At 38.4% G+C, this 27,220-nt stretch overlaps 1 protein-coding gene across 1 annotated transcript in view; it reads right to left on the bottom strand.

Moving 5' to 3' along the window:
• Nucleotides 1-250: 250 nt before the first annotated feature.
• Nucleotides 251-27,220, bottom strand: part of LOC122801297 (vomeronasal type-2 receptor 26-like) — a 48,516-nt gene continuing 21,546 nt past the window's right edge. Inside the window, exons 2-3 of the mRNA XM_044070843.1 lie at nt 13,959-14,082; nt 251-1,173 (exon numbers count right to left, since the gene is read on the bottom strand). Of these exons, the coding sequence (XP_043926778.1) occupies nt 251-1,173; nt 13,959-14,082 (1,047 nt within the window). The remainder of the gene's footprint in view (nt 1,174-13,958; nt 14,083-27,220) is intronic.

The raw sequence follows: 27,220 nt of genomic DNA, 5'->3' as shown, positions 1-27,220 counted from the left end.
CCTCTGCCAATGCCAAATACAAACATATGATAGAATACATGATCTAGAGACAAGACTCATGATAACAAAATAAATATTGCAATACATGACTAGTAACAGAAGTGAGCTAAACAGTAATCTACTGTCTGTTAATTAATTTGTATGCAGATAATTACTTTATTTAATAAAATATAATTCAGTAAATTTTACCTTGTATTCAAATTGTTTACTTTGCAGTTATATTACAAGAATTATTTATACCACAACAATGTTATTTTATATGAGTCTTATTTAATCTACCCTTTCTAATTAATGAATTTCTGGTGTTACTTTCAGGCCTCAGCAAAATTATGTAACATTTATTAAAAAATATACAGCTTAGCAATCCTGCACTAGAAGATAAAATAGCAAATATCTCAACGGCTACTGTGTATTTACCTTGTGTGCTTACATATGCTGGAACAAAAGCTAGCCAGACACTAAGGAAAATCAGCATACTAAATGTGATGTATCTGGCCTCATTAAAGGTGTCTGGAAGTGCCCTTGCAAAGTAAGCTACTATAAAACTGACAGAAGCCAGGAAACCCAGATATCCCAGCATGCTATAGAAGAATAGAGTTTGCCCTTCATTACATTCTAGTATGACCTTTTTGTTTACTGATCTGGTATTAATTTCTGGGAAAGGTGGGGCATATGCTAACCAAATACTGCAGATCATAATTTGTACTAGAGAGCAGAAAAGAACCATACTGCTGGGAATTTTATGTCCCACCCAATCTTTTAACTTGCTGTTTGGCTTTCTTGCATTGAAGGCAACGATTACAGTAATTGTTTTGGCTAGCACTGAAGAGACACAAAGTGAAAATATTATACCAAAAAATGTCTGGCGCACTATGCATGTTGTCTTTACTGGCTGGCCAATAAATGTCAGAGAAGAGAGGAAACATAACATGATGGAAACTAGAAGAAGGTAGCTGAGTTCACGGTTGTTGGCCTTGACTATCGGAGTGTCTCGATACTTGATAAAGATGCAGAGTACTGAAGCAGTAATGAGTGAGAAGAAGATCGCTGTGGTAGCGATAGATGTGCCAAGTGGCTCTTCATAGGTGAGGAATTCAGTCAGTTTGGGGATACATTTGTCATGTCTTTCACTGGGCCATTCATCTTCTGGGCAGTTAATGCATTCACTTGAACCTAATAAACAGGGAAATAAGCAAACTTATAAAACATGTGGAATAGTCACATATTTAAATAAAAAAGTACAACAAGCTGGTGCAATATCTTCAAACAAAAGACAGATTGCCTTACAGCAAGATTTCCAAATTATTTTTTACATGACTAATATGTACAGTATTACAAATGCAGTAGCTCTCATTTTAGTGTAGTTTTATTTATAATATATTTTTATTTCATAATAAATGAATGATGTAAAATTTAGTGCTGCATTGAATAATTAAGGCCATGGGCATAGCCCTTAAAATTTAACAATTTTATATCCATATAGTTATGTAGAAACTTTTTAAAAGTATTATAATGTGCCCACCTTCCTCATATTAATATTTATCAAATTCCAGACCAAGACTTATTTTCTGTTTATTTACTGTTTCCCTTTTCTTGTTGTAATACTTGGCACTGACTATGTCATTGTCCCTGCCACTGGTTATCTCTTTTGTTATTTGTGGACAATACATTGTATAGAAAATTCAGCTCTTAGATTTCTCCATAATGTTCTAAGATATTTTGTCACCCTTTTGTATGCTAGCAAATATAATTTAAAGATTATCTGTCTGGCCTTAAAGTTATTGTTTTATAGACCTTAAGAATCTTTGTGAGCTTCTCTTCTCTTCTTTGTCCAGATTTCAGTCATTTTATAGTCTTATTACCATTGCAGAATCAGACAGACATGCTATACTCCAGCAATGGGGAAAATGATTTATATGATGCAAAAAGCACTAACCGTGTCCTGCATGTGATACTTTTTAACATATTATCCTAAGTTTAGCCCTGTATTTACCCAATGCTTCTTGAAGTTTCTATCCATGTCTGCAAAAATTTCAGAATTCTTTTTCAGCTCATTAGTCCTCTATTGTTATTCTATTCACACTAGCATTTGGATTATCTTTTCAAAAATGCAAAAGCTCACACTTCATTTGACTGAATTAGAATTTGTTGTTACATTTTGACTGATGGATGGCCTGTATTACGCAAATTGAACATACAGTCCCAAGCCTCATCCATATTCACAGTTATTTTATCAGAATAAAATGTCCTTTTATTTGACTATAAGCTTATCTGGCAAGTGGTCTTCAAGCCAATGCACGTATGTAGAGTCATGAAGCTTAATCCTTGTATTATGTCATAGTAGAGATTGGTCTACTAGGACAAAGGCCTCAGTTCAATCCTGTACAACATCTAAGTAAAGTTCAGAATCATGGGCAGTACAGATTTAGCCTAGCATATGGTTATGGTGACTGACATCTGTAAAGCCACTGGCTAGTAGATTGCAGGACACATTTTCATCTACTCAGGCTTTATTATGGCAGCAGCTATTGCTTCTCTTATTTACTGGCACTATTTATCTACTATTCCAAGAATTCTGGATTGGACCATAAACCAAATATATAGCCATTATCATCAAAAACAGGTCTGTTAAAATATGCACATTCCTTACATTTTTTACCAGTTAGAATACTTGGGTCTACATATTTATGGCTGCTTAGTTTTATAAATTTGGCTGAGAGTAACTTTTTCTTAATTTAATTCCCCTCATTTGTACAGAACAGTTGTTGTGACCTTGTTAATTTTGAGAATCACTACAATTCTTCATAAAAATAACAAAATGTTTCTTATGGATTGTCTCTTTAACTGGTGAGTAAATAGGCAATGCATTCATTCTTATTGTTAAACTGATTTTCCCCTATTCTTGTGGTACAGAGAGATGAAACCATAACTGAGACCCAGATGACCTTTATTCAATTAGCAGCATAGTTGCTTGAAGGAGGGGGTCAGGAAAGATGGCTTCAGCAGCTGTTATTGGCTCACTCATCTTGGGGGCAAGGAGGTGCTTCTGGTTTGCCACTTGGGAGACACCCAGAGGGAGTGCTGGGTGTAGCACCTGCACAGCATGTGCTGCCTAGGGGCTGGGATTCAACATGCTGGTAGGGGCATGCATGCTACCTGCAGTTTGCAGCACTGCTGGAGTTCTTGCTTGCCACTTTGGGGGATACTCAGGGGGCATGCTGGGTGTAGCACCTGCAGAGCAGGTACTGCCTAGGGGCTGGGAATCAACATGCTGGTAGGGGTACGCATGCTGGCTGTAGTCGGCAGCACTGCTGGAGTTCTAGAGAGCCAATGTGAGGGTTAAGAGCTTCAAGGGAAGAGCAGGGGAGTTCACTGGGCTTAGCAGGCTGGCTGTGTCCCGTTCACCCAGCTGTCATCTCCCTGTGGTAATCAATATGCTGATAGGCCCTCTACCTAGAGAATGAATGGACCATTGGGCTCTCACCCACTTTAGAGAGTGCCTGACTCTCATCCCCGAGACAGGAATGAGCAGGCTAATTAGGTAGTGCAAGGGAAGCCATTAGGCAAGACTCTGTAGATGAGAAAATGGTTTTCTTTCATATTTATTAAATTCATTTGGTTTACCATTCATCTTTTGAAGTGATATATTAATGCAGAAAACAAACATTATTTTTAGTGCACTCATTTTTATTAAGTTAAGTGGAATGTGTTTACATACTAGTTAACTATGTATAAATTTCTGGAGGAAGGTAGTGTAGCTGCATAGTCTAGACTGCACTTAGACTGAAATGCTGCTGTAGATTTCTCCTCCCACCCTGACCCTACTGTGTTACTAAATGCAGCACAACCTGTATTTTTCAGCTGTTTATGCTAATTGGACTTATTTATCACTGTCTCCACGCCTGAGTTGTACATGCTCAGTAGCTGCTGTTCTTATCCTGAAAAACTGTTTAGTGTTAAGGAGGTATTACAGGATTCTAACAGCCAGAGTTTCTTGCTTTGAAAAAGCACCATATGGGTCTTTCAGGCAATTCTGTTGTTGTCAGCTGAAATATTTGACTGATAGTACATTAGGTTGTTACCATGTTACAAGACCATACCAACAGGCTAAAAACTAAGGTAGAAATAGGGCCATAGGGTGAAGTGTTGGTAGAGAACAGAGGGAAAAGGGAGTCCATTGTGTTTGGTGAGGGATAGCAGTGTAGTTGACGGATCTGTACTTGTACTGGCATGTAGTCTTGGCAGGAGGTAGGAGAATGAAACAGGGGTGAAGGAACTTACTATTATGGGATAGGGAACTAGGAGGGGGTGCAAGTAGAAAGATAGGAAGACTTGTACCAAGGCAGTCAGATGAGGAGCAAGGTGGATTGGGAGACAGGGTCAGAGTGGGTAGGAAGTGGCAGGTAAGGGACAGGTAGAAAAAAAAAAGCAGGAGCCAAACTAGGGGAGACAGGTAGGGAAAGGTAGAGAATTGCTTGGAGGAATCAGGACAGGAGAAGATCAAGTGTTTAGAAATTAAGTCTGTCATATCTGTGGAGAGATGGCAGGAGAGTTACAATCTTTATAAGGAAGGGCATCAAATGCAGGGGCAGAGACAAGGATGATTGCAAGAAACATCATCTTATGAAAGAGATCATGGAGCAGCAAGGGTCAGGGCCTAGAGTAGGTCAAGCAAGGGTCAGGGCCTAGAGTAGGTCACGTTTACAGAAGTAAAGTAGAGGAAGAGTAAGTCCTGTTAGGTCAGTAAAGTGTGTTGGTCCTGGGCTATATCAATGAAGAGGATGAAACTGTCTGAGCGAAAAAGGAGTTGATATGAGGATGAAGACGATGACACCACAGTAGAAGCAACCTGCTAGATCCTGAACTCCATTGTGGAGTCAGATATGACGGAAGTCTTTGTTTGTAATGTATTCAGCAAGTGAATGTGGGACAATATCAGAAAGGACAGAATCCTGGACATGGAAAGAGGACATGGAAGATGGAAAGGGACATAGATATCTGGGTGGAAGCAGTGTTAGCCAGCAGTGAAGATACTCATGTGTGGCTCAGAGTTAAGAAAAACGTTAAGAATCAGAAGGCTATAAAGTGATGTAGGATTTCAGTGTTGGAGTAAGGGTAAGAATCAGAAGGCAATGACAACGTGTAGAATTTCAGGGGAATGGTTTGTGCTGAACTGGAGGAGCTACTCAAAATGAGTTAAGGGACTGGATGACAAAGGAGTGGGAATAGGTCAGGGACAGAGTAGTCAGAACTATGGGCAAGGGTTTGAGGGAAAGGCAAAGAGGAGAGAAGAAATTAAATGTGTCCAATTGATGCCATGTACTGGATGAGAATGTCAGCTCAGATAGACAAAGCATGCAGATTTGTGCCATATACAAATTTTACTATTAAATTATGTTATATCCACCCTTTGTATAAAAAAAGTGGCACATTAGTTTAGCCCAATCAATATACACTTCCCTTGTCATCTTGCTTTTTCAGGAGGAACTGTTTCACTGAACTTAACAGAATAATTGTTTTCCCATTGCTCATAGCAACACATATGTAGGAAGCAAGGAAGCTATTACTTCAGCTACTGTATGCAGCTAAATGTTTTATAACATATTCTTTTTGTCAAATAAATGGAAATGTTCTAGAGTTTAACAGGTTACATTCAATTGTAACAGCTATGACACAGCATTTTAAATGCTGAAGTTGCTGCGTTCACTGGTCCTCATGCTACCTTTATAACACTTCCCATTTTGAAGTTAGCACCACAGCAGAATTTTGGGGTTTGGCATTTTATGTGCTATGACTTTTATCCTCATTCCATTATGGAGACCCTATTTCAGAATTTATTGTGCATAACTTGGACTATGTGCATGCATTCAGTGGCACAGCAAAGAAGAACTGACACTTTGGGATGCTGTGACTGTAAATGACTTATTTCCCATGCAGATGACATAGCACAAGAACATAACTGTTATAGAAAGCTGAAGAGCTTCATTCAAAAGAGTTAAGGAATGCGGAAAGACAAAACATCAAGGATGATGGATTGGAGGTCTATAGATGTGGATAAAGGTTATGGAAAGGGTGTAAACACATGTAGAGATAAGATATCACAAGTTAAAAATCAGTAAACATTGAAGAGAACAACTAACTGGATGAAAACCAGAGGAAGCAGGAACATTATTTAGGCATGAATGACATAATTAGTTCAGTGTAACTTTGCCTCACCATTTCTAAGGCCCTAGAGCAGTTGCCAGAACAACCGTTTTCTTGTAATAGCTCTGCTCAGTTTCCCTAGTTTTTGAGGAAAGCTTTCAGTTCTGTAATATTTTGTGAAGAATTACTCATGCATAGACTACAGAGGCCAAACTCTTCTTATAGAATCATTTCATTCCTTTGTAGCTAACCTTTGTTATGTGTAATGAATCACAAAATAAAATTTGTTTCATAGTCAGCATTTAGTGATGTCCTGCACCTAACAGAAACCTCAGCTTGTTAAGTAGACGTGGAAGTCCTTGTACTAAATTTCCTTTTTTGTTTAAATAGAAAATGAATAACAATAAGGCATGCAGGGACTGTGTAGGTGTTAAGAGGACATGTGGTGACAAGCAGCAGTGAGCTTGCAGACAGATTTAAAGTCACTTTAACAAAGATGAACAGACTAACTGTGACAGAAAACGAGGGAGTATTCCACTTTGTGAAAACACAAATGCTCGTGCAGTTCCCTTGTAAGTGATAGTTTTTAAAAAATAGTACATGACTCTGCCGTTGTACAAGCTATTGTTAAGTTGCTAGCATCTCATAATGAGGTGTCAGCCATTCAACAATAGCTTGTGTGACCATGTATTCCCAATTGTCTTTTAACAGTGGTTGCATGACAGTTATAAGACCTTTGGCTGGTGTGCATACATGGTCACTTATCAGGCATGTGCAGGAGTCCCACTGAGGTATGTGCAGTCAGAGGGAACAGCGACCCCCAAATTTCATGAAATAATCAAGCTGACAGACAGAACAAGTGCATGTGTGATCAGTGTACTAAACTCTATATTGTTTAGACGGGGGATGCCTGATGTTGCCATATCTGTCACTGGTCCACAGCATAAAAGTCAGAAATTCATTAAGATGTGTAGGGATTCAGATGCATAATTTCCATTTCATGGACTCTGTGTTACAAGTTGGGTGTGAGCATCCAGAACTGTTGCAACTAGGACTGTCACAAGAAAATAAACACTATTGCCATGAATCCCAGATAAAGGCCCTATGAGTTGTGTTTCCAGTTAAAGTTTTAGAGCAGCAAGAACTTTCACTGCATTTCTAAGTTCTTCAAAGACACTAGCCAGGTATACAGATATTTCAATAACTGGGCATGATACTAAATTCTGAAAAGTTACTTGCACTGAAATATTTACTGATTTAAACAAAAGCTCTGATTTGGTGTAAGAGCTCAAGACTTGTTCAGTATAAAGTTAAGGCTAAGTCAATGATCAATGTAACGGAATGCCTTCTATTTCTTATAATGTATATACAATAAGCAAATTTTATAAGTTTAAAAAGGGGTTGTAGAATATTAGGATATATATCCCTAATTTTATATCACTCCACGGAATACATTATATCCTCTGCCCAACACATATACGACCTATGCATAACACAAAAGAACATGCCTGATATCAGGAGACCAGCCATAGCAATACCTGTACCCAAACAGCTGCAACCTACCAAACTGTCACACTACTGCCCAAAGTATCTGTTTCCACTTTAGGAAAATTCTTGAAAAGCTGATCTGTACTTAATTTTTGCAATATATAAACCCACACAGCTTCCTCTCCTCTAAACAGCATAGATTCTAATCTGGTCATAGCACTCTGGACTCTCTGACAAAATTTTGTTAGCTGTAGATAAGCAAATAATTACAGGAGCCATATTCCTTGCTCATACTAAAGTATTTGATCTAGCTGATCACTGCATTGTCATATATCATTTTTCTTAAACTGGAATTCGCACAGACACCATTCCATAGTTGTAAAACTATCTCTCTAACTGCCACTTTCTGGTCACATTTAACTCCTGAACCGCTTCGTCAAAAGGGGGCCCCTCAAGCCTCAGCACTTTTCCTTCTGCTATTCTCTACCTATCTGAATAAGCTACCATATGACCTTATGAAACTCTCTCTCCCATTTTATGACAACAACACAGTCTTATTTTACTTAAATTACTTCCAGGTGAACAGAGATGAAAAAGCATCTTCAAAATCAAGCAAAAGGTAATTGTTTCTTATTAGGGCACACAACATAATCTTTACCACCTAATTCTTACCTTCTTCCCTCCAAATTCCTTGCAGCTCTTATCCATTTTCTATGCTATACACTTGTTTTTACAAATATGTTAAAGTGATGTGTCTGCCTACAGTCTGCATATATAATGCATAAAATTCAATCTGAATTTTAATTTTATTTCTTTGTAATCTACTTAGCATGTACTGTATTGAAACGTGGCTGTATTTTATGATTTTTTTCCCCCATTTTTCAGGGTTGAGATTGAAACTGGTCAATTCTGATGTGTTCTACCCCAGTGAACAAATTTAAAATAAAAATAAGTGTGCCTTCATAGGCCTAGTTAGAAGTTGCTTGTCATGTGGTATATTTTTTCTAGTAGACAGTAAGATTAAAGACCCCAAGAAGGCTGGCATCACATCTACAGGTTCTTTATTGTTTAATGAATATCCTCATGCCATCCAAATATTGCACATTCCACTTAGAAGTGACCGATAATCTGCTGGTCAGTTAGAGTTGGATTTGTAAGGGACGTGTCATTGTGTACACTGCCATAGAGCTTGTCTTGTAAGAATAAGTCCCTGTACTGCCTGCAGTAAGTGAAGTTGGTTTATAGGAGCTAGCACTGTTGCATCTTCCAACATTTTTGTTGTACATGATAACATTTTCTTTTGTGTTGCATAATTTATAGCTGGTCTTTTTCCCCGAACAGCTGATTACTGAATTTCCTGTGTGCATTTATTTTTAAAATCGTTTTTTTCTTAAAACTGGCATTTTATCTGTCTCTGGCCTAGCATTCAAGTGTGGGGTAATTAACTGCACTGTTCTAACTTGTTGATACTTGTGAACCTCTGCTTTCCTTAAAAAAAACAAACAAAAAAAAATCTGGCTTTTTCCCCACTTTTCTGAGATTTAAAAAAGTTCAGTTACAGATTTACTGTTCTGAACTGTTTGTAAGTTTCTTGGAGGCCATTGTTTGCTTGGGCTAAAGGGAAGTCTCTGTGTTCATCAGTGGCAGTGATAAACATTGAGCAGCCTGCCTGCCCCTGTGGGAGTGGTTACTGCCTTGAAACTGTAGTTTTATTGGCCATTTTGGGTCAATTCCAAACTCCTTGATCTCCCCTCTCTTAAAACCCTCTTTTGCACGTTTTTGCACATTTTTGTGCATAGCACAACATGGGGCAGCGCCGTCTAATTGGGTTTAAACTATTCCTGGCTCCACAAAGTCTACTCTTCACTTTTTCCCTTGGAACTGCTCTATCTCTCAAATTAAACACCATATTCTCATTCTAAGGCCCCTCACTGGTCCAAATAAGTAATCTTACAAGTTAGTACTAATCAACCATAAGCACTACTTACTCTTATACTCTCTACGATTACCTTGTTCCCTACTGGTCCATTTTTAATTCAGTTCCCTATATTACTCTAGCATGTCCAATGGTCAGTCAATAGTTTCCTCTCCAGTCCAGCTGGTGAATCTGGGAATTTTGAGGCAATGTTACAACTGTCTCATGTACACGGACAACCCTCTCCTCCTCTAAACAGGTTCAAATATATGTGAGAGATGCAACCATATAGCCAAACTGGAGGCTGAGCTCTCTCATCTCAAAACTGGTGTATCCAGTCAGGAGGAGAAGGTAACCTCACACAACACAATTTCAGTATCACATAGACCCACCACAACAGCGAACTAAACACATAAAAACACAAAAACATACTCGGAGGCTCTAAATAAAAATCTACCTAAGCAACAGAGACCTCCAAAGCAGACATCCAAGCAAACGCTACCCCAAAACAAAACACGTACAACACATAGCACACAAAGTCAGTGTGCCAAGCAATCACAGCCCTTAAGGCTGAATAACACACCTGATACTCTTGTAATAGGTGACTGTATTGTCAGACACATTGACGTCCCACTCACCAGGCTGAATAAAGAGAAGGTCACAGTGAGCTGCCTGTCGGGTGCTAGGATCCGCCACATAATGCAAGCACTCCAGTCACTCCAAAGCAAATACAAATATGACTCAGTTATTGTACATGCTGGCGTGAATGACCTGAGACATACCTCCCTCGACTACATGAAAAGAGACATAGAGGAGCTCTCTGATCATTTAGCCCAGGCCGGTATGATGCCACAGTATAAAGACAAAATGATCGATTTTAACAATTGGCTAAAATTTTGGTGTCATTCAAAGGGGATCCAGTGTCTGTCAGCCTGGGATGACATGCTCGACAAGCCACGTTGCTTCGCTAGGGACGGCTTGACCCTGCCACCCCTGGGCTTTCGGATATTGGCAAAGGCTCTTGCCACCCCCATACTGCCTTTTTTAGGCAAGGCTCAAAAGTCAAACCCACCTCCATAGACAGCACAAAGAACAAGAAACTAAGGGTAATGCTGCTAAACGCCAGAAGTCTTAACCTCAAGATGCACACACTCAAAGCTCTCCTCAGTATGGAGAACATCGATATCTGTGCAGTGACAGAAACCTGGTTCAAGGCTCCAGAGAGCACCCCAGCACTACCAGGTTATACCTCATATCATGCTTTTTGGCCCCAAAACTCGGACCGAACCACAAAGGGGGGGGGGGTTTCCATATTTATCAAGGATATCCACACCTCCAGGTTAGTGGCATTGCACGAAGTATCAGAGACCATCCATGTGCAACTGACAGTGGGCAAGACTGCTTTTCAGTTTATAGCATCCTACAGACCACCCTCTCAAAGTCAGGAATCCCACTCGGCTTTCCTGAAAACATTAGAGAACATGAAGATCTCTCCGAACACCATTATATTGGGCGACTTCAACTACCCAAACATAGACTGGGAGCATTACTCAAGCCCCAGCACCTTAGCCCAAAGGTTTCTGGAATTTATAAACTCAAATGCTATGGAACAACTAGTCACCACTCCCACAAGATGGGATAACATACTAGACCTGATCATTACCAACATGGGGACTCTATGCTCCATATCAGAAGTATATCCCTCATTGGTAAGATCAGACCATAAATTAATTTCACTGGATATCCACATCCCGACCCCACCCCCAGCGCAGAAAACCACAGTGAAAACTTCTCAAAAGTGAACTTCACAGTTCTCAAAACTGAAGTGGAATCCTTCAAGGCCCCAGGGCCAGTGGAAACTACGGCCCAAACTGCAGAATCCCATATAAATGCTTTCTACGGACATCTCCAGGAATGCATGGATCATGCTATCCCAAACAAAATCAAGACCCAATCATCCAAAGGCAGGCGTCCAGTCTGGTGGACCCCAGCCATAAATAAACTGTACAACAGAAGGTGGAAGCTACTACATGATAGAGCAAAATCCCTAAAAGGGAAGGCATCTCTGATCAGTACTAGCAAAAAATTATGATCCCTCATAAAATCCTCCAAGGCCAGCTTCGAGAGAAAAATTGCACAGGACACTAAGGACAATCATAAGGCTTTTTTCAGTTATGTTAGGAACCTGGGATGCAACTCCCAGACTTGTTCTGAGTTGATTCTAAATGACAAAAAATACACTGAACCCACATACATCTCCAATATCCTGGCAGACAGGTTCAGTGCAAACTTCTCCACCCCCTCCCCACCAAAAGAGCAAGTATCTATCCCGGCAGAGTGCAGCCTCCCAAACATCTCTGATGCTCAGGTGAAGGCCGCCCTCTCCAAAGCAAAAAACACTGCTTCCATGGGAACAGATGGCATCCCGGGTTGCATCCTACTTGAACTCCAAGAAGAACTCATCCCTCAAGTAAATCTGCTGTACAATCTCAGCCTCACTACAGGATATGTGCCCAAAGAATGGCGTACAGCAACAGTGGTCCCACTCCACAAAGGTGGCGCCTCTACGGACCCTGGAAACTATCTCCCCATAAGCCTGACTAGCCTAGTCTGCAAGGCTATGGAGAGGATCATCATGGAACTCATAAACAAAGACATTGGGGACCTACAAAAACTAGATCCTACCCAATTTGGCTTCGTCAAGGGCAGATCCTGCCTTTTGAACCTGGTCGGCTTCTTTGAAACAGTCACCAAGGCCATAGATGAAGGGAAGGTAGTCCACACAGCTTATCTGGACCTCGCAAAGGCATTTGACACAATACCCCACTCGGGCATCATAGATAAGCTATCCAGCCTAAATATAAACCCCTATGTCACAAGATGGGTCACAAACTGGCTCAAAGATAGAACCCACAGAGTCAGAGTTGCTGGAGCCATGTCAGACTCGAAACCGGTCAGAAGTGGCATTCCACAAGGTTCTGTCCTGGGACCTCTTGTTTGGTATTTACTTTTCTGAGGTACAGGCCAACGTGGGAGGACTATGGCTCACCAAGTTCACAGATGACTGCAAACTGGGCGCCATAATCGACTCTCCAGCTGACACAAACATCCTTCAAAAAGGTCTCACAGAGATGGATAACTGGTGCCAGAGCCATGGTCTAAAACTAAATGCCAAAAAGTGTATAGTCATACCCTTTGGCAAAAACAATGTGCCCACGAATTACCACATAGGTGGTAACCCATTAAGTACAGAGAAAGTAATTAGGGATCTGGGGACCCAAGTTGATAGCAATCTCTCCTTTGACAACCACATTGCCAAAGTAGTTAGAAAGACCTTCTACATAGCCCACCTCATCATGAAAGGATTCACATCTAGATCAAGAGAGGTAATCGTGCCCCTTTATTCATCCCTCATCAGGCCCATCATAGAATACAATGCCCCTTTGGGATGTACCTTACCCGACACCTGCAGCAATTAGGAAGACCCCAAAAGTACCTCACCAGGAGGATCAAGGGACTCAAACAGATGCCATATGCTGCACGGTTAAAAAAACTCCAGCTCTACTCAATTGCATACCACCTACTTCGAGGCGATCTATGCCTGACATATAAAGCTATGTCCAACCCAGAATTAATGGACATGCTCCACCTCAGTAAATCTAAATCCCTTAGAGCCACGCGCTCGAGGGACTTGAACCTCAGCACAGAAATAAATAGAACATGCTGGAGGGACAGATTCATAACCCAGAGGCTCCCTTCGCTCTGGAATAGAATTCCAATTCATGTTAGGCAGAGCACCTCACCGACTCTCTTCAAGAAGCATCTTGATGAGTGGATGGGGGATCGTAGGTTTGTCCCGGGGATTACTTCTGTGTCACTATTAGACAGAGGCACAGTAAACTAAACTTTAAAAAGGGCATGGTATACTCAAATCAAGGGGTGGCGTAAGCCAAACACAATCGGGCTAGGCTTATAAATGCCCCAGGGCAGATAGCCTAGTATGAACCTATGAACCTATGAACCTATGAACATGTATCTCCTCTGTATCCTTACCCATTTGTTTATATTATCGTTATCACATTTAAATATGCTGTACTTGTCTGCCAAACAAGCTTTAGATTGTTTGTGAATCCTAGCCATAGTACGTAACCAGCCCATCATATGAACAAAGCTTTACTTTCTTTAAAATAAAATGAACATTTTATTGTTGTCAATATTTTCTGTTTAACTTTACAAAGGATGTTTTTTTTCTTTGCAAATTGATATTTCCTATGTATCACAGTCTTAGAGAACTGCTGCTATTGTCAATACATGAGTGAAGAAAATTGTTAGTATCTCAGTACATGACGCAACAATGCACCTTAGTGCTGAAAAAGATTTTTTTAATATAAGAAAGCGACCCGTGACCTACCTGATCTGTTTGCAATTTCACCAAGGGAGCATGGGATACAATCAAAGCAGCAAGGTGGTTGTCCTTCCCTGCTTCTTTTCCTGTGACCAGGCAAGCAGTCTTCACTGCAGACAGACTGTGGGATCTGAGGAATCAAAATCAATAAAAATGACATGAAATGATGCTGTGCTAAAATGTCTAATCATCCCAAGTGGAAGTGTGCTCCCTTATTTAAAAGATTTTATTCTCACAACAGAGAACATTTAAATCAACAGTTTCACTCTGCTCTTTCAAGATACACATGTTCCTGTATGCCATTACTTTTTTTTATATTAATTCCATTAACTGAGAAAAAATATTGTCACCATTAAGTACGACTATCAATATGTTTATCAAAGTGCTTACCTGTGTTTCAGTGCATTCTGTTTATCATAACATTTAATGACACAGACAGACTGAGAACTGTGACTGTGTATCCATATCAGGGTTTACTCCACAATATTACCTTTTCTACCCAAGATACTACTTATGTCTTATTCTTAACCTATGATACACATATGAAACAAAGAAACCAAAAAGGGTGGACACCATGCTGATTTAAACAAACAAGACAATATGAGGAAGATTATAATACATTTTTATTATAATCCATGCCTCCATCCATTTATTTAGAGTAGAAATCAACAGGCAGTGCCACTTTGTTCTGTCTGCAGAGTACTGTAGCCTCAGTTATTTACTTATTGTTATTTTAGCCATCTGTACAACCAGGCATGTAAGCTTGGGCTTTCTGGACACATATCAGGTAAGCTCTCCTAACCAGCTGAATCAATCATCTCCTGTGGACAATAGTGATACTTATTCTGTGAAACACATTTCCAACATTGATTATCTGATTATAGGCATGTATATGTGATTTATGAGCTACTGTTTTGTTGGCTAACCTGTATCAATGATATGCCATTTGGATTGCCGAGAAAAACATTTGTGGCATTCATAATGGCACTGCTTTTATTTTCATGGTGGTAGTGGTGTCCTTTATTTTGTGGTAATTGTCTTATTCATGTTGCATCTGCAGCCAATTTTAAAATAAGTCTACATCTACTAGGGATAGTAATATAGAAATAAGATCCATATAGACATGTTAACTGTTGCATTGCTTACTGAATCTACAGTACTTTATTAATTTGAACACCAATTGCTCAAGTTTCATATACTTGCTACTAATTGCTGGAAAAATAGTAGACTTGTAAAAAAAGTGTTTTTTTTTTTCATTCAGTAACCTCCACATAACCCCCCTCCCCATCATGGATGAAAGCCCCTACTGGTATACAAATATAGTGCCTCTGAAGTTTCACAAACTCATAAAAAGTTTATATACAGCAACAGTCTTGCGTGTTTGTATGTAACTCATACTGGAATATGTAGATGACAAGCTGTGAGCAGTTAAACACTAAATTAATTATGACCTTCTCACAGAATTCAGAGGCTAAACTGTAATTCTTCTGGCCTGAGGCCTAAGCAGATGAGAAGAAAACCACATCAAGCTAAACTGCCATCTGAGGGGGAGGGTCTAACTAGCCCGCAATGGTATCATGTGTTGGGGACTACTTATGTATGTAGATGTATGTATATCTGTGATATGATGCAAAGTATGCTTTTTTGGTATCTTAGTACTTTTCAGCAAATTAGGCATCTATTTAGAAACTTTTTGATGATTTATAGTTAATGGGCTATAGGTTTCATATTCTTTATTTAAGTGGTTCAGGAGTAACAGGCCATTCAATAATTTGATTTTGCCTCTCTAATGCAATCATCTGACATGCATTTTCATTGTGTAATTTCAAATACAACTTGTACTAGCATCTTCCACGTGTGCATTTTTATAAACTGTCACAGAAAACAGTTAAGATCATAATTCTCTTCATTTTGCAAAATAATCTACTTTAGAATGGCTATCTGAACTCTGTACTAAAATGGATTTGCATATTAATTATGGGGATGTGTTTAAGGTATATTCCCATATTATTGTAAGACTTAACATGACAAACAGAGCTGCATAACAATAATTAATTTAAAGCTGGATACCTGTGTTATATAGGTACTGAGGTTATAGTCAATATTATCTACGTGAAATATTCAAGATATTCAATGTCTTCTCTCAAATGATACAATGATAGTGGTTGGTCTTGTAGAATACTATCAGGATAAAAGGGGACTTTAAAATACTCTGGTAACTCAGTTGAAAGATGAAACACAGCACATACTCTTTCCAGTGATTGGCTATACAAGCAAAGATGATCAAAGTAGCTTTGTACCAGACTAACATCCTGTCTAAAAAATGCCAATGTCATCAGATACCCAAAATATCAAGTGTTGCAGACAAAGAATGGACCCAAAAGATGTGATTTATTCTGTATTTGTCAACAGGACTGCACCTTGATAGGAACTACAAATACATACTTAGATTATTTTGTTCTGTATTGCAAGACTACTTCAGACAAAGACAAATGTTATGGAAGAGCCGAATGGACAGATAACATCACAAATTACATGTCTATTTTTCATTCAGTACTATGGACTAAAAATAATCCAGTAAGGACTAGAATCTTCCACGCTCAGACAATAAATATGGTGCTGTTGCATTACACCTTTGTTGCTCAGGTAAGGAGTGACCATTACTTTTTCAACTTATGCTGTTACATATAGGTTCATAGGTTCATAGGTAAGTGCTAGTCTAGCTGCCCTAGTCATATATAAGACTATACTAGTTATTATAAGAAGTGATCATAGTTTAACTGGGTTTTGCTTGTGCTGCTACTAGCTTTGATTGTCTTCTGCCTGCAATGATATCTATTATTAAAAAAAGATAGTAAATTATGTTATTTAGTAGCCTATCCAGGTATTTGCAGTTTATCTGAAATATCCTCTTACAGTTTTTAGCTCATCTAATAAATAATTTTTATTGCTAAAAAGTTATCAAATGGGTCAACTGAATTTTTGCATGTATCTGCTTACTAAACAGAGTTGTCGGACTGTTGATTAATATCAAATTAGCTGGTTAACTGTTTTATTTATTTTCAGTAATCATTTCTTTCTTATTCATAGTCAGGTCTCATTATCAATAGTGCAGCAAGGGTAGGGTGAAGGGGAAGCTTCTCTAGGTGTTTAAGTGTTAGGGGAGCAGGATCGGGAGTTTTTGCATTCTTTTTTTCTGCACCAAAATGCTGTTACAGAAAGGCATTTCAGTGTTTCATATAAAACTGGAGATCTGGGGGTGGGCGGTGTTGGATCTGTGCATGGAGCTGATTGGTACACCAAAGTCCTTTTTTCTCTATCTTCACTTGAAGCGTGGGGGATCAGTGGTAAGGATATCCAATAAGTAGCCTTCTACAGTAAAAGCTGAAGTCCTTTTTTTTCCCTCTTTACTTGAAGAGTTGAGGGGATTGTGGATATCCAAAATCTTAATAATGAGGTAAAAGTCATTGCAAAAGTGCTGTCAAAGAGCAAAGAGAATAGAACACATCTGGCATTGGCTGGTGCACCAGGAACAAGTCAGCTTTGTCAAAGGACTTTTCAATTCTGTTCCATATGAGCAGTGTCCTTCATATAATAGTATAGCTCAAGAATATGCACAGTTATGGCAATGATCCCCCTGAGTTAATAAAAAATAATCTTTCCACAGTGTCAGCTGACTCTTCCAATTTGTTGGAGTCGAAACCGTCTCAGTTTACTTTGTCAGCATGAAGAAGACACTTTCCAGTAACGTAAGCATTTTTTTCTTGCTCTTGACTTGAAGTGCTGAGGAGGAGTTGATTTGGCTGCTGTAGGAAGCCATTTAGTACAAATGTATTAATTGGCTCTCTACAGTAAAAGCCAAAGTCCTTATTTTTTTGTATTTGCTCCTCATTTGAAGAGCTGTGGAGGTGAGGTATTATTATAGGGAATAAAAATGGAAGCTAGATGAGCCAGGTATGGCTCTGCTCATTGCATTATGTTTTTATCAGTCTAATAACAAAATTTCTGGCAGTATGTCCACTAATCAATCTGATCTGTCAAACGGTTATAGGCTATAAGTAGTTATAAGTAGTTATAAGGCATGCAGTCCAGGAGACCATTAAGGAACCTAGCCCAAATTTTCAATTGCCCTAAAGCACTGCCTGGTTAAATAACTTGCTTAAGGTCATGCAGTAGGCAAATGAAGGTGGAATGATTTAAACCCTGTTCCCTTGGCACAGGAAGTATCTCATTAAAAGTGAGAGCTTTAGCCCTCCATGCTAACTACCGGCCAGATTTATTTATTATGTCATAGGCTATGGGCTGTAGATGTTAAAAATAAGGCTATTTTAGTTTTATCCACCAAAACCATAACACAGACTACCTTGGTTATGGGGTATGGTATTGGGGTGGGCCCCATACACCTTTCCCTAACTGCTACAAACCTCCTTTGATTTATGTAGTCTGTACTTACTGTCAGACACAATGATGCTGGTGTGAAACTTGAACCCAAAAACTGACTAGACATCATAGCAAAGACAGTTGTATGAGTCTAGATCTGCATTCTGTATCCCACTTTTCCTCTTTATTTGGGACTACCTTCATCTGTTAGCAGAGTAGAAGACAAACTAAGTGACTAGTAGTTTAATGCCGTGGATAATGTAGTAAACTGTGAAAATGCTCCACTATGCAGAGGTGGATTGATTTCCACTTCCTGTTATATACTAAATGACTTGATAAAATAAATTAGGTTAAGGTTCTTAAGCCAGACATGATAACAAGAAGGTACTAATTGTGACTTTCATTACTTTAATAAACAATAAATAAATACACTGAGAACTCATTCTACGAGAGAACAGACTTGTTTAAAAGTTTCTGCTTATGCAAGAAAGCAACATGCTTTCAGATGGTTCATACCTGGGTAGTAACTAGTTTTATCATACACAATCAGTAAAATACAACAAACAGTAACAACCCATAAATATCATGTGCACAAAAATGGCCAGTAACCATGTATACAGCTTTAAAAATAAATACACTTTCCCAACAGATTCAATGTTTGTAATGAGATGACCCATTCACTTTCACATTAAGACAGACATGTTTGTCTACCAAAGCATTTCATTGAAAAGTAAATCAGTTAGAAAGTGCGCAACTCACTTTTTGAAATAGCATCTTTTTCTGTGGGTAGCAGCCCCACATTCCCTCCATAGAAGTGGTTGATTTTCCCATACCCCAGACTTAGCATAATGAACCCTGAGATAATTGTAACTTACAGCAATGGCAAAACTCTGACTGCAGTAACCTCATTCATTGAATAATTGGTTCAGTCAAATGCTATTAATTCATAAATATCATTGCTCAGCTAGTAAGGTACTACATCACAAAAATGAATGGAGGATGGAAGATCCAAGTTGCATTGTCCCTGTATTTTTTAAACTGCACTGAAACTTTTTTTTTAAGTAGACCAGATAGGCTGTCTGTCTACAGTAAAACCTTTAATCTATTTGCTGAACAAAAAACAAAGGACAGACAAATATAATAGCATTTTCTTTTTTTTTAATATGCAAATGTATTTATACAACACATTTGTGATGCGCAACATGAACTTAGATACATTAATAACAATGAAAACGATCATAACACTTTCCATTATCATACACATAAATTATATATAACATTTCCAACATAACTCTTTTCTTTTATTCTTGTGCATTATAACACACACGGACACCAATTCCAACCAATTTATCACCTATCTGAGCATTATTTTGTATCATTCCTAAATGCATCATATATTCTTAAAAAACTTAATTCCTTCATCTTTCAGTGATTCCAGATCATTAAATCTCTAGATCTTTTATTTCCGTTACAATATGAAATACTTCATTTATAACTGGTTTAATCTTTGTTTTCCACTTTTGTGTAATTGCTTTTCTTTGCTGCTAGTAACAGTAAACTTAATAAGGCCTTACTATGTCTCAACAAATTTAAACCTAGACACCAACTCAACAGCCTAATTTCCTAAGTTATATATAATACGTTCCCTCAACAACTGTGTCAAGATATTCTGTTGGGAGTCCTTAAACTCAGATAAATCTAGGCATTCCCCAAAAAATAAAATGTATTGCCAATGTCCTCTCTCATTCCCTTAATATGTCCAACATCTGCTTTCCACTTGAGGGAAAATCCCCTAAAGCCTACTTGGAGTGTAAAAGTAATTTTGTAAACATCTTCATGCAGGTATCCTAAATGTTTTGGACTTTATAGTATACCGAAGAGCGAGCTTTATAACTTTTCTTCCATTGCTCTTTTGCAATTTGTTTTCTACTATTAACTTCTAGTCTTTTTAATCTCCTGTGATTGTTTTTGTATAATTATTGTGCAATATTTTATATGCCTTACTAATTATCCCTTTCTTAATTGCATCTTCTGTTCTTGATTCTACTAAAAGCCCTAACACTGCTCATTTTTCTCTCAATAACCACCTTGTGTATATCCTGCCGAAAGTCCCTGAAATGGAAGGCATTTTTTGACTTTCAGGTCAACACCTGATTGGTTTCATCTCCCTCTATCACTTTTCCATTCAAACTTATCTCCCAGTAATAGAGTTCCTTTCTTAGTTTCATCCAGTTACTCACTGAAATCTCTTGCCTGTTACTGTACCCTTAATTGTATGTATTATTATTGGCAAAACCTCCTTTCTCCACTTTCTCACTAGTTAAGTCTTTATAATATTGTTTGCCCCCCTGTGTGTGTGTGTATGTGTGTGTGCGCGTGTGTGTGTGTGTGTGTGTGTGTGCGTGTGTGTGTGTGTGCGTGTGTGTATATATATATATATATATATATATATATATATATATATATATATATATATATATGGGTCTACTTCATTTCACCTAACTTCCAATTCACTGACTCCCATTTGACTGAGACCAAATGACTGAAATTTCATTTCACTGACACTTCATTTCACTGACAGTTCATTTGACTGACAAGTATTATTAGCAAGAAAATGGAATATGCCCCTTCCCCACTGTAGTGCGACCCTGGAGTTAGAATATATAGTTGGGGTGTGGGGGGCACCGCCCCCCACAACCGGGGGTGTGGGGGGCGAAGCACCCCAGTTACTTTTCTTTTACTAAGCAATATTATATCAAAACTTAACAATATCATATGAAATGAAGTGGGGGCTGCCCCACACCCCAATGTGGGGCTGTGCCCCCCACACCCCCAACTATATATTCTAACTCCAGGGTCGAACTACAGTGGAGAAGGGGGCATATTCCATTTTCTTGCTAATAATACTTGTCAGTCAAATGAACTGTCAGTGAAATGAAGTGTCAGTCAAATGAAATTTCAGTGAAATGGGGTCAGTGAAATGAAAGTCAGTGAACTGGAAGTTAGGTGAAATGAAGTAGACCCATATATATATATATATATATATATATATATATATATATATATATGGGTGTACTTTTGCAGAACAAAAGTTCACTACTTTGAACTTCAAAAGTACACCCACACTAATGTGAAAGTGCACTTTCGCGGACCCACTAGACCGAATGGGCTAGCAGTCACGGACCTTAGGGTTAGGGCACGGGTTAGGGTATTGGGATAGTTAGTACAGCTATCCCCTTACCTTGACCCGTGCCCTAACCCTAAGGTCCGTGACTATCGCACCACAGTGGAAGACATTCCAAATCGAGCTATGTCCTCCACTGTGGTGCGATAGTCACGGACCTTAGGGTTAGGGTAAAGGGATATTTAGTAGGGCTATCCCCTTACCTTGACCCGTATCCTAACCCTGAAATCCATGACTATTGCACCACAGTGGGGGACATAGCCCATTTTTCAATGTCCTCCATTGTGGTGCGGTAGGTTCGGTCTAGTGAGCTTAAGCGAAACTGCACTTTCATTAAAGTGCATTTTCGCTTAAGTGGGGGTGTATTTTCCCATTTCGAAAAAGTTAATTTTTGTTGTAGGAAAGTACACCCATATATATATATATATATATATATATATATATATATATATATATATATAAAATATCTAAAACTCAAAACATTGAACCTCAAAATATCTAAAAAAAAACCCACTGAAAGCACAAACCACTGAAAACTCATTATATCAAAATATTGAATATTTTTTTTCCAAAAAATACTCTATATCATACACCCCAACTACAAAACCAAGATTAAAGTGCCATCTTAGAAGTGATGCTAATAGTGGAAGTTTTTTTGTAGCATTTAGGGTTATGGTAACCAAACATGAGCATGTTATGTTCCAAAAAACTTTTCCTCATCAGTACCACTACACAAGACAAAAGTACTCAGAACATACATGTCTCCAAAAATGCAAAAACAGTATATTTATCCCATTACCTAACCCATGAACACTTGCATATACACACAAACAATAACTTTTCCAGTCAAGCATTCATGTTTCTACATGCTCCTAATTAGAAACACTATAGTAATGGTCTTCAGTCATTTGAACACCGAATCAAATGTACTTTCGATATTTTGTGTTTTTATTGTTTTTCAGCCTCAACAACTTTTCAGTCAAACGTGCTTTGAATATTTTAACACCTTTATTAAATTATCACTTAAGACAAAGGCAAACATACACTAATATAAAGCAAACCATATTATAATGTTTCCAGTTACACACATTATACATCACATATGTCCTTTTATATAACTACCATTAGTCCAACATTACAGAAGTCGCTCAATTCCTGCCTTCTCTTAAACCTCACATCTCTTCCAGAATATTATTCTGTGTGTATTGTTCATACAATTCCCATTTATATCTCTGTAATTTGCTACTTCCCTTTTCTAAAGATCCACCTTGCAGTTCTTTTATCTCTGTTACAATATTCAGTATTTCAAATACAGCTGGTTTAGACTTTGATTTCCATTTTCTAGTAATTGCTTTTGTGGCAGTCATTAGAATTAAACTTAACAAGGCCTTACTATGTGTAGGCAATTCAGATCCTGTGTTCCAGCTCAAAATAATAATTTCCTTAGTTACACCTATTTGTCACCCAATATTTCTAATAGAATACTCTGTAGGGGATTTTTAAAATCTGCCAACTCATTATACTCTCAAAACATATGTACCCAGATAACTCGTCCCCATCACACCTCCAACATTTGCCATCTGTCTGAGGAAAAATTTTTTGGTGTCTGCTTGGGCATAAAAATACCTCTGCAACACTTTCAAGCAAAAATGCTAAATCTTTTAGACTTTGTTGCACACTTGTGTGCCATACATATGTTCTCCCATTCTTTCCTTTTGAATTACTTATCCGGTCTCTCTTCCCAGTCTTTTTAACCACCTCTGATTGATTCCTGTAGTTATCATGCAATATTGTATATGCCCTACTAAGTATCCCCTTCTAAACAACAGCTTGTTTTCTAGATTCAACTAAAAACTCTACCAGAACAGGTCTTTCACTTATGATTCCCCCATTCCTTTCTCTTGACCTATACTCTGATATTAGTCCCTGATAGGGTAGGCAGTCTTTAGTCTGCAGTCCAAATGTCTTCTTGTCCTTTTCCCACTCTATTACTTTTCCCTCTCTAGTTATTTGCTCCCAATACCTTGGTTCCTTTGCCAGTTTTCTCCAATAAATTCTATCCCCCTCTGGCCTCTTCTCTGTACCCCTATTGCAGTCACCCCTATCAGCAAAATCTCCTTTCTCCATTCTTGTGTTGGATTAGTTCTTATAATACTTTCTACTTTTGTTGCGTCTTTCGGCTTTTCCCAGTTAGTGGTCACCACAGCGGAACTCCAGTCTGCTAATGATTGGTAGTTGATTTTTAAGTGCCGAGTTACCAGCCCTGATGCACAACCTTCAATGAAGGTATGCCCATTCATACATGTCTCCATGCAGAAGACGTTCTAGCTGAGAATCGAACCAGACAGCGTCTTACTGTGAGGCAACAATGCTACCGCAGCACCACCACCGCAGGTCTTATAATACTTTCTACTACTTTGTGAATATAGTATTCTATTTGGCTGTTATTATTCTCCTAAAGGATCTGAATTAAAAACATTCCCACTCTTTTCTTATTTTTTGAGCTTCTCTCCATTTCATCATCATCCCTTTCCACTTTGAGTTATAGCTTTCTGCTTGTGTTATGCAAGAGTCTTAACTATGCAGCTCTAAAATATTCCTTCAATTCAGATAATCCTAACTCACCTTGTTCTGTTTTGTTGGATAAACCCATCTCACTTGACCCTTGCCCTCTTCCTCTTTCAATTAAATTCCTTCAACTCTTTTTAATAATTATTGTCCACAACTTCTCCTCTAGTTGATAAAATATGCTTGATATGTATGTGATGCCCATGCACTGGCCCAGCAATCAAAGAGCCTCAATCCTCAACACTAACACCAGTGAGGGGTGTCCATATATGGAACGGATAATAAATGCACACACAGTAAAGTACAATTTCCCTTAAGAGCACACAGAGATCACAGTCAGTCTGGTGCTGGTTTCTCCCTTGCTCTCCAGGTCCCCAATAAGACTTCCCACTGGCACAGCTATAGGGTCCAGATCTCAGCCTAGTGGGCAAGCTAAAACCTCCAGCACCCTCTCTGTCCAACCAGTGCTTCATGTCCCTGCCCAAGTAGCTGACACACACACACTTTAAGATAAGAGTTTATACAACCACACAGACACTCATGGGGAAGGCTGGCACAGGTTCTCCAGCTGTGCCCCTTTATCCAGACTATACAGTAGAAATCACTACCACCACCCAGCTAATATTTATCAGCTACTCAAAGGCCCTTATGAAAAGATGTCCAATTATTACTGTGCAATATTATTATCCAAATGGTAAGTGTAACAAAACAGTCAAGGCTTATTGGGGTGGCTTGGTCAGTATCACTATATACATGCAATGTACTCTAGAGCTTAAATTATCTCTACACAAAACAGCCACAATTGAAAGGTTTAAAAAATATTTAATAATAAATAATAAAAACACAGGACAATACCTCTTACTACACAGTGCGAGTCAGGAGTTCAAAGATCACAGAGAAATACTTAAAATAATACAGTAGAAAAGTTCTGACATCACAGAAAAACAAACTAGTCTAATCTTCCTAATTCTTAGCTACATCTAAGAGAAAGCACAGTTCTAAAATCCTACTTACATACAGACACAGGCAGAGTGGTGAGTTGGATGCTCTCAAGACAAATACTCTAATGCTCTCATTCTTTCTGTCCTTAAATTGATAACACAGTACCACTGATTAATTTCCTTGTCAGCTTTCCGTGCTCCTCTGCTGACATTCTGCCTGCTCTCCCTGACTAACTAAGCTAACAAAAGAAAAAAAACAATTGTGATCTGATTTAAAGTACAAAACATATTCAGTGATCACTGTACACAAGCTACAGGAATTCACACTACCCACACCACTACAAGCCAATTAGTATTTTCCAACCAATTAATAAGTGGTGTAGATATCCCACCACTGCCAAACAATTAATATGTGATGCCCGTGCACTGGCCCAGCAATCAAAGATCCTCAATCCTCACCACTAACACCAGTGAGGGGCATCCATATAGGGAAAGGATAATAAATACACACACACACAGTAAAGTGCAATTTCCCTTAAGAGCACAGAGAGATTACAGTCAATCTGGGGCTGGTTTCTCCCTTTCTCTCCACTGGTACAGCTGTAGAGTCCCGATCTCAGCCTAGTCAGCAAGCTAAAACCTCCTTCACCCTTTCTGTCCAACCAGTGCTTCATGTCCCTGCCCAAGTAGCTGACACAGACACACTTTGAGATAAGAGTTTATACAATCACACAGACACTCTGGTCTCCGGTGTCCAATTATTACTGTGCAATATTATTATCCAAATGGTAAGTGCAACCAAACAGTCAAGGCTTATTGGGGTGGCTTGGCTAGTATCACTATATACATGCAATGTACTCTAGAGCTTAAATTATCTCTATACAAAACAGCCACAGTTAAAAGGTTTAAAAAATATTTAATAATAAATAAATAAAAACACAATACAATACTTCTTACTACACAGTGCTAGTCAAGAGTTCAGAGAAAACAGAGAAATACTTAAAATAATACAGTAGAAAAGTTTTGACAGCACAGAAAAACAAACTAGTCTAATATTCCTATTTCCTAGCTATATCTAAGAGAAAACACAGTTCAAAAATCCTACTTACATATAGACACAGGCAGAGTGGTGAGTTGGATGTTCTCAAGACAAATGCTCTAATGCTCTCATTCTTTCTGTCCTTAAATTGATAACACAGTACCACTGATTCATTTCAGATTACATCACTTCTTTCTGGTTCCCAGGCTGACAGACTCTCAGAGGTTAATAGCCCCTTTGATCTTGCATCTGGTCAGGAACCAGAGCAATAAAATAAATTATACATACAAATTCTAGCCATTAACTCTGGCCTCAAAACAATAGTCAGAATTCCTTCATCCAGACATATCGGCTCCAGGGTTTTTGACATCAAAGAATTGACTTGTCGGCTTTGTTACAGCAGAGTGCACTGTCGTTACATTTTTGCATTTCCAAATTTAACACCATTTTTTCTCATTTAAGAGAACAAGCTTGTGGCTTATATTAATATTTACAAATGACAGAATTATCTCCAAAATTCTATCTGGCTAGGCTGGCAGCCTTCGCCTATCTTCACAGTGTATATAAAACTAAAGGGACTAAAAACATTGTTTCTGCTTGTATCTTGCTAGCCATATCCATAAACAAGAGCTTAGAGTTTCTCAATTTTTGTATTATCATTTGTTTAGTCTCTTTTCACATATCCTTAGTTGCCATAACAGAATCCTTTTTAATCCATACTCCTAAATAAATCTCAGAGGTTAATAGCCCCTTTGATCTTCCAGCTGGCAAGATTTTGTCATGTTTCCAAAAATATTGCTGGATCAATTCATCTGTAGATACATAGTTTACAGCTATCGCCTTTGTTTTATTTTCATTAATTCCGCATCTCAAAAAGACTGGAAACTGTCTCAAGATGTTCCATAACATTGATAACTCCTTTTCTGGTTCGATCAGGTACAGAATAATATAATCTGCAAATAAAGCCAACTTTTCTTGATTTTCATACCAATTATATCCTTGAGTTTCTGAGTCCATTATTTTCTTTGTCAATGGCTCTAAATATAAAGTAAATAACAAAGGGGAAAAGAAGACACCCATGCCTGTTTTCTTTGTTCATGCAGAACTTGTCAAAAAGGAACCCTCCCACTTTAATTTTTGGCTCTAATCCCTCGTA

Source organism: Protopterus annectens, chromosome 4.part1, assembly GCF_019279795.1.
Source record: "Protopterus annectens isolate FY-2018-M chromosome 4.part1, PAN1.0, whole genome shotgun sequence".
In the NCBI taxonomy this organism is placed as follows: Eukaryota; Metazoa; Chordata; order Ceratodontiformes; family Protopteridae; genus Protopterus; species Protopterus annectens.
This window is presented reverse-complemented; position numbering and strand designations above follow the sequence as displayed.